Source organism: Nicotiana attenuata, chromosome 6, assembly GCF_001879085.1.
Source record: "Nicotiana attenuata strain UT chromosome 6, NIATTr2, whole genome shotgun sequence".
Classification (NCBI taxonomy): Eukaryota; Viridiplantae; Streptophyta; class Magnoliopsida; order Solanales; family Solanaceae; genus Nicotiana; species Nicotiana attenuata.
Genome location: NC_031994.1, coordinates 71,216,983 through 71,226,722, shown reverse-complemented (window position 1 = coordinate 71,226,722; position 9,740 = coordinate 71,216,983). Strand labels below are relative to the sequence as shown.

Genomic DNA, 9,740 nt, shown 5'->3' with positions numbered 1-9,740 from the left:
ATAACACTTACACCCTATCATTTTGCTGAAGCACTCATATCGAGTTTCTGGCCGCGTAACAAAACATGAACCTCGAAAGCCTCAGAACCCAGTAATAACCATGCTACCAGCCACACACTGCAAACCAAAACTCAAGGTCCTTTCCAAAATGCACACTCTTCACATATGATAGCCAACAATGTCAACACCCCATTAATTTCTGATGCCTATTCAGGAGAAAGACACAATGTACCACATATTCCTTATGCCCATAGTAGACACCCAACTCAAACCGTAGTTAAACCATTGAGAACCCTCCGAGATCTGCCCGCACGCAAATAAGCCATCAGGACTGCACCTCCCCAACTCAACTGAGTCACACAAACTGTCCAATCCAAGAGTGCTTCCACAAATACCAGTAGAGAATTCCTATTCAAAGGACCAATCACTTCATCGCTATGCTGACCCAAGACCACAAAGCTGACCCATTTCTTCGAATAGCCGATATGCAATAATCCCAATCAAAGTCCCAACATCGTCCTATCCAAGATCTCAGACCTTAGACATATACAAATTTCGGGAACCTACCAATACCACACATACATATACCTCAGGCCTAAACTAAAGCAAGTCTGACTATGCAGTCTGAATGCCGCTGGTGGACTCCTCCACTTGGCACAAAGCCATAGAAAACAATGTCTGATGATCCGCAAAACTAACCTTCACAGCTCGTACAACACAAATGACAAGGTACTCCAATACCATCAACTATTCCCAATCAACACCCACCTCGTGACCTTGCCATAATCACGACGACTAGTCAACCAATTGAACCTTTCCAGGCTCGCACTCGTCAATCAGATGCCGGGAACCGCTGCACCTCCATATGAACAACTGAATAGCCTCTCAATACCGTTGTATCTTCACTCCTTCGTGGCCCGTCTATAGCATAACGAACCACTGACGTATAGCGGACACTAAGAGCGTAATATTATATACGAGTGGATGTAAAGGAACATAAGTTATACACTTCGAGCTGAATCAATATCGCACGATAATGAAGGAAAGAAGTGGAATTTCCTAACAGTTTTGTAGCCTCTCGAAGATAAGTACAGACGTCTCCGTACCGATCCGCAAGACTCTACTAAACTTGCTTATGACTAGTAGCACCTATGAACCTAGAGCTTTGATACCAACTTGTCACGACCCAAAATCCTTCCCAAGGAGTCATGATGGCACCTAGTCTCTAAACTAGGTAAGCCTAACATTTACTGAAATAACATTAACACTTACTGATATCAAATTAAATAACTATCAATGAATCACAATTTCCAAAACCGGTGATACAAGTCATAAGCCTTTCTAAGAGTAGTTATACAAAATAAATACAACACTATTCCGGAACGAGAAGGAATCAATGGAACGTAAATACAAACGAAGGTGACTCCGAGGCCTGCGAACACAACAACAGGTTACCGTGAGTCTCCACCGCGACGACCCACACAGCTACTATCGATCCCTGGATCAGTACACAAAAATGTACAGAAGTGTAGTATGAGCACACCACGGCGGTGCCCAGTAAGTATCAAGACTAACCTCGGTGGGGTAGTGACGAGGAACAATCAAGACACCTACTGGTCAAATGGAATGAACAAGATATGATAGTAAAATATCGAGATAAAGATAACGAGATATATCATCAGCGGAGAGAAATCAAAATACAAACAGTAGGAACAATAAAGGGAGAACACACGAACGATAACCAAGTAAATCAGATAACCAAGTAAATCAGATAACCAAGTAAGTCAGATAACCAAGTATGTCAACGCTGACATAACAGGAATAGAGACAAGTAAGAATGTATTCACATAAAGAAGGCAATACCAACTCAATCAATCACATCATGTCTAATACACAATCCCGACCATCTCAATCCTCGGTTTCTCGTATCAAAATTCCAACTTCCGAACCTTCAGCACATATGGCACCTTGTGCCCCCATATTTTCCATCTCACTTTTAAAGAAAAAAATCCACATGCTATACTATACATAATGTCCGCACAAATGCACTCAAGATGTTCAAGAAGTCTCATTTCCCTATATAAGTAAATTACAATTTCTAAACTAATTAAGAAAGCCAACGAGAAAAGATGAGGTTGTTTATTTTGAAATCATTTGAGTAAAGAAAGTACCCCTTTCAATTAAAATACAACATCGACTGGATTATTACCGTTAACATGGGAGTTAATAACTTAAAACTTAGTAGAAATTCCTTTTTAAGTAAAATACGACCTCAGACGGTTTTAAGGGGATATAATTGAGAAACTAATTGAATTAGGGATGTAACAATTTTTGATGTTTGAAGTATTGGAATACATACATACATACATATACATACATACATACATACATACATATACATACATATATATATATATATATATATATATATATATATATATATNATCAAGAGTAACCTAGGTGGAGTAGTGACGAGGAACAGTCAAGACACCTACTGGTCAAATGAAATGAACAAGATATGATAGTAAAATATCGAGATAAAGATAATGAGATAATATCAACAACGGAGAGGAATCAAAATACAAACAGTAGGAACAATAAAGGTAGAACACGGTAGTAACGAACTGATACCAAGTAAATCAGATAACCAAGTAAATCAACGCTGACATAACAGGAATAGAGACAAGTAAGAATGTATTCACATAAAGAAGGCAATACCAACTCAATCAATCACATCATGTCTAATACACAATCCCGACCATCTCAATCCTCGGTTTCTCATATCATAATTCCAACTTCCGAACCTTCAGCACACATGGCACCTTGTGCCCCCATAATTTCCATCTCACTTTTAACAAAAAATCCACATGCTATACTATACATAATGTCCGTACAAATGCACTCAAGATGTTCAAGAAGTCTCATTTACCTAATATAAGTAAATTACAATTTCTAAACTAATTAGGAAAGCCAGCGAGAAAAGATGAGGGTGTTTATTTTGAAATCATTTGAGTAAAGAAAGTACCCCTTTCAATTAAAATACAACATCGACTGGATTATTACCGTTAACATGGGAGTTAATAACTTAAAACTTAGTAGAAATTCCTTTTTAAGTAAAATACGACCTCAGACGGTTTTAAGGGGATATAATTGAGAAACTAATTGAATTAGGGATGTCACAATTTTTGAAGTTTGAAGTATTGGAATGTATATATAATAAATACGGTGAGTTATTGATAAACACTGCAGGTTCTAACACAAAGGATCACCACAATAAAGGAAATTAAACGGTTTAAACACTTGAATTGATAATAACAAATAGACACAGCAGCAGAAAGTGCACGGCATCACCCTTCGTGATTTTACTCTCGTTCTCACCATAAGAATCAATATTCACTTTTATTCTTTGTTGTTGCGGCGTGCAACTCGATCCCAATCATATAGAACTGTTGCGGCGTGCAACCCGATCCAAATTATATAATATTGTTGCGGCGTGCAACCCAATCCAAATCAAATAATATTTTTGCGGCGTGCAACTCGATCCCATATAATATTGTTGCGGCGTACAACCCGATCCAAATCACATAATATTGTTGCGGCGTGCAACGTGATCCCATATAATATTGTTGCGGCATGCAACCCGATCCCATATAATATTATTGCGGCGTGCAACCCGATCCATATAATATTATTGTGGCGTGCAACCCGATCCAAATCATATAATATTGTTGCAGCGTGCGACCCGATCCAAATCATATAATATTATTACGGCGTGCAACCCGATCCAAAGAATCCCGGCAAGGGAGTCAACAACAAGAATAAACACATCCCGGCAAGGGAACCAACAATAAGAATGAAATATGTCCCGGCAAGGGAATCAGCTATAACCAAACTTGTACCAACAATTACTTCACAATGAAACCTCAACTAAACAACAAGACATAATAAGCAAGTAATAACTACACCTGTAACCACAACAATTGGACATGTAATCTATTTGCACGAAGTCATAGAGGAACTCAAAATCAAGAAGTATCAAGCAATAAGGAAGGCAACCACATCAATTAAGGCAATTAAGGGTCCAAGCAACACATAAGAATTAGAGGAAAGCTAACAACATCATATGGAGCATATAGACACAATTTAAGCGATTATTAAACTCAATCATAATGGAATACTTTCCACATATTGAACGTAAGGACCTAAGAACCCTAGAGCAAATTTTCCACAAATAAGTCCGAGCACACACTCGCCACCTCGCATGCACGGACTACAATTAGCATTGAAGACTCAAATCCTAAGGGGAAGTCCCCCACACAAGGTTAGGAAAGATACTTACCTCAATCCAGCCAATTTAATACTCAATTTAGCTTTTCCTTTTCCGATTCATCAACGCTCAGCCCAATCTAGCATAAAACGACTTGAATACATCAAACAATGTAAGAGAAAATAATTTTTATTGACAAAACCATGATTCTTATACAATTTGCAAAAAGTCAACAAAAGCCAACTTCTCGGGCCCGCAACTCGGAACCCGACAAAATTTACAAAAAACGAACACCCATTGCGCTACGAGTTCACCTGTACAAAAATTATCTAATTCCGATACCATTTAGTCATTCAAATAATAATTTTACATTTTTGAAAGATTTCACAATTTTTCCCAAATTTTACTTTAGATTCTCATGAATTTGATGTTAAATCTAAGATATAATCACAAAATATAGTTGAAAATTGATTAGAGACACTTACCCATTGATTTGGAGAAGTTTGGGTCTTTGAAAAATCGCCCATGGAGGTTTAGGATTTGAGAAAATTGAAAAATGGGTGAAAATCTCGTCAAAAACCTCACGTAACAGGCCTCAGATGTCGCATTTGCGACCCAGGGTTCGCAATTGCGAACCTTCGCAAATTGCGAACAAATCACGGCTGGCAGAAGTCGCATTTGCGACAAAAGTTCGCATTTGTGAACTGGGCATCGCAAATGCGATGTAAATTTTCGCATTTGCAAACACACCAGAAACTAGTAATTTTTCCCGATACAAAAATGAGCATAACTTCCTCATACGATGTCTAAATTCGATGATTCTTTTTCCTATGGCTCTGTAATTCCGATACGGATCTAATGGTTCAAACAAAACTGAATTTGGATCTTATTTGCTCAATGTGGTATTATTTTTGCTTGAAGAAACGATGATGAGGCATCCATAAACAAGCACAACATAGCCTAAACCTACCCGAAACTCACCCAAGCCCTCGGGGCTCCAAACTAAATATGCACGCAAGTCTAAAAACATCATACGGACTTGCTCGTGCAATCAAATTATCAAAATAACATCAAAAACTACGAATTTAACCTCAAAACTCATGATTTTCTAACTTTTCTACCGGATGTTCAAATCACGTCAAATCAATTCCGATTCTCACCAAATTTCACAGATAGGACTTAAATATCATAACAAAATTGTACCAGGCTTCGGAACCAAAATACGGCCCCGATACCAACGAGTTCAAACATTAATTCATTTCTTTATTTCCTTTAAAAACTAGCACAACAATTTTCTTCAAAAATTATTTTCTAAGGCTAGGGACCTCGGAATTCAATTCCGGGCATACGCCCAAGTCCCATATTTTACCGTGGATCTCCTGGGACCTTCGGAACACAGATCCGGGTCCATTTACCAAAAATGTTGACCAAAGTCAACTAAAAACCAAACTTTTAACTCTAGAAATTACTATATTTTTCATATTTTCACATAAAAGCTTTCCGGTTTCACGCCCGGACTGCGCAAGCAAGTCGATACACATAATATGAAGCTACTCGTGACCTCAAACTTCTGAATCGGACGAAATTGCTCAAAACGACCAGTTGGATCGTTACATGTAAAAAGCTCGGTTAAGCTCAGCTTGGTTGGGCGGGCTCGGGCTCTACTCAATGCCCAGGCCCACTACGATATCAGTAAAATTTTCTAGCATAAAATATGTGTAGGTTCTTTTCTTACCATTTCCTTTTCTTTCGGCGATATAACGGAAACTTTGAGCATAACTAATTAACTCTGTTTGGTATAAGCAGTAACTTTTCAATTGATATGCTAATTCGTAGATAAACAGTTTGGTTGATGAAAAAACAAATATAAACGGTGTGGTAGATAACATTTGGTAATTGCTGGTCCCACCACTTACTTGGAAATTGGAATCATTTTATATGCGTCCTTTTAGTTCTTAGCTTTCGAAATGAGACTTAGCGTATCTTTGGTGGATTTGCGGTCTATTTTCAAATACCACTAGACCATGCGTATGTTTCCGTTGACTGTGATGGATGCTTTATTGGTTAAACTAGGGTTATTTGTCCAGTGCTGACCTGATACTAAAAATTAAAATTGTCGATATATTCATACTTTTTGTCTATTCTAGCTCTCTTATGCATCATTAGAAGTTTTCTAGCTACTTTTCCTTGCAACGACGCGTCAGTTAAAAGCAACTTCCTTCCGGACTTAATTAAATTAGGTTAAGTGAAGTGTCTTATGAAAATAGGTGGTGTTATAGATCAAGTGTAAATATATTCCAAGTGTGAAATAGATGCGTGAGTAAAACAAGTAGTAATAAATTAATTCTCATAAAACAAGTAGTAATAAATTAAATGAATTAATGTTTAATTAAAATAATTTGAGAGTAAAAGTGATTATCCAATCAAACCCGTTAATCTTGGACTGAAAATATTCTATTCAAATTTGTCCATATTTCAAATTGGCTGAAATTCTGATGTATTAGAGGCCCAAACTGCACATTTAAAACAAGACAATTTTACTCCAAAAATTGGGCTAAGGGCCCAGTCGCGTTTCTTAGTCTGACCTAACCTACGTAATCTATTTTGGGAAAAAGAAATTGATTGACTTTTAAAATGAACTGAGGCTCCAAATTAAAAAGAATCACGGGGCACCAGGGGTGTCAATGGTTCGGTTCGGCCGATTATTTTATAAAATTTGTACCATATCAATTTTTCGGTTATTCTATTACATATAACCAAAATTAGACTTTTCGAAACCGTCCCAATCATGTCGATTTCACTTCCGCATCGGTACGGTTCGGTTAATTTTCGATATTTTTTTAAATGTCATGTAAAATTCACCAATAGAAGTATAATGCAATAATATACGTTCTTTTATTGGACTTAGCAAAACTCTCTAGATATTTTTACTGTTTAAAGGTTGATGAATTAAAAAAAAAAACATGAAAGATGACTAGAGTATCCATCAACTATTCGACAGCAACGTAAAAGAAACCAAGTAAAGGCAAAGAAAATATAAATTAGACGAGTGGAAAGATATTAACCAAACTGTGACTCAAGAATAAAGTCTATATTAAATATTTAAAAAGATAAATCTAAATTATATGAAAGGAAACATATTCAATGCAATGTGGTTTGCTACTTATAATCGCTAGCATACTTTGTGTGTTGCTAACAAAGATACTTGAAATAGTTTAAGAATAAGTAGTATAATAGGTTTTAGGAATTAGTATTTTGAATTTAATTACGGGGCATTTGCATCTATACCCGTTTTTTGTGCCACATTTTAACTTGTGCCCGCTTTGCAAAAAAAATTGCAAGCGTACCCGCTTTTTCACATAACTTCAGCCCACGGGGCTGAAGTTTTTCTTTTGTACTGGAAAACTTCAGCTGAAGTTTTTGTCTTTGTAACCGAAAAACTTAAGCAGCTTTCCAGCTTAAGTTTTCCAGTTATAAAATAAAAACTTAAGCAGTTTCCAGCTTAAGTTTTCTAGTTATACAATAAAAATTTAAGCTCTAGAGCTTAAGTTTTCCAGTTATAAAATAGAAACTTAAGCAGTTTCCAGCTTAAGTTTTCCAGTTATAAAATAAAAACTTAAGCAGTTTCCAGCTTAAGTTTTCCAGTTATAAAATAAAAACTTAAGCAGTTTCCAGCTGATGTTCTTATTTTATAACTGGAAAACTTAAGCTCTAGAGCTGAAGTTTTCCAGTTATAAAACAAAAACTTCAGCTCTTTCCAGTTATAAAATAAAAACTTCAGCTCTAGTTTTCCAGTTATAAAATAAAAACTTCAAGTTTTTGTGTTGTAACTGAAAAACTTCAGCTCTAGAGCTGAAGTTTTTGTGTTGTAACTGGAAAACTTCAGCTCTAGAGCTGAAGTTTCTATGTTATAAAATAAAAACTTCAGCTCTAGAGCTGAAGTTTGCCAGTTATAAAATAAAAACTTCAGCTAGAGCTGAAGTTTTCCAGTTATAAAATAAAAACTTCAGCTCTAGAGCTGAAGTTTTTGTTTAGTAACCCGAAAACTTAAGCTCTAGAGCTGAAGTTTTCCAGTTATAAAACAAAAACTTCAGCTCTTTCCAGTTATAAAATAAAAACTTCAGCTCTTTCCAGTTATAAAATAAAAACTTCAAGTTTTTGTGTTGTAACTGAAAAACTTCAGTTCTAGAGCTGAAGTTTTTGTGCTGTAACTGGAAAATTTCAGCTCTAGAGCTGAAGTTTTTATTTAGTAACCCGGAAACTTCAGCTCTAGTTATAAAATAAAAACTTCAGCTCTAGAGCTGAAGTTTTTGTTTAGTAACCCGGAAACTTCAGCTCTAGAGCTGAAGTTTCTCAGTTATAAAGGGAAGCTGAAGTTTTTTAAAAAGTGGGTACGGATGCAAACAAAAAGACAAAGCGGCTACAGGTTAAAGAGGGGCGCCCAAATAGGGCGCCCCGTGCAATTTTTACTTTAATTACTTGTTGGCTTGTAACAGTTTTCATAATTTCAAGGCCTAATAAAAAATTTGATGCTTTTTAGTTTTAAAGTTACTCTTTAAATATATTTTTCACATGCAAAATTTATTCGGTATGGTTCGGTATTTTTTCGGTTTATTTTTATAAAATAAAAAACCTACCCTAATTATCGGTACGGTTGTAGATTTATAAAAATACCTACGGTTTCTTTAAAAGAAACCTAAAAATTGGTTCGGTGCGATACAGTTCGGTCGGTTTAGTCGGTTCTCAAATATCCATTGACACCCCTACGGGGCACCCTATTTGGTCGTACTCATTTAACTAGTACCCACATTTTTAAGAAGGTTTATCTAGTACCCAAAGTACATATAACTTCGGACATTTTTCTCCTCTTCTTCTTCTTCTTCTTCTTCTTCTTCTTTTTCTTCTTTTTCTTCTTCTTCTTTTTCTTTTTCTTCTTCTGATTCTTCTTCTTTTTCTTCTTCTTCTTCTTCTTTGTTGTTGTGTAAACAAAAGCGACGTTGGATTTACATGGTGTTTGTGAGCAGGTTTTAAGATGATTTATATTATTGTACAGTACTGAGCTCATGTGGCGCTCCTCTCTTTGTAACTACTTAGGGTTTCTTCTTCTTCTTTCTCTTAGTTGTAAAATGAGTTTGTTTGATTTATTGTTGTTTTGAAAAATTGACAATTGAGGTTTGTTCTTTATGATAATTGAAAGTCATGCTTCAAAATTGAGCTCACTTAGAGTATATTTGGGTATTGAATCGTGTGATGGATTGTTGAAATTCGAAGAACAAGTGTTTATTTCTGGGGAATATGCACTTCAAACTAAAAAGTCTTAAGTGCATGAAAAAATTAGCTGCACTTCACATTAAAATAGTCATAAGTGCATCTTATGTTTGCAGACACGAATTTTTCTAACTTCAGACCCGCTAAGTTTGATTGATCCTAAATCGGGTAAATTTATAATTTTTTGTGTAATACTGGTATAACT

General features: G+C 36.0%; 1 protein-coding gene across 1 annotated transcript in view; it reads right to left on the bottom strand.

Moving 5' to 3' along the window:
- Positions 267-9,740, bottom strand: part of LOC109227965 (uncharacterized protein At1g66480-like) — a 10,505-nt gene continuing 1,031 nt past the window's right edge. The window contains exon 2 of the mRNA XM_019393154.1: positions 267-440. Within this exon, the coding sequence (XP_019248699.1) occupies positions 267-440 (174 nt within the window). The remainder of the gene's footprint in view (positions 441-9,740) is intronic.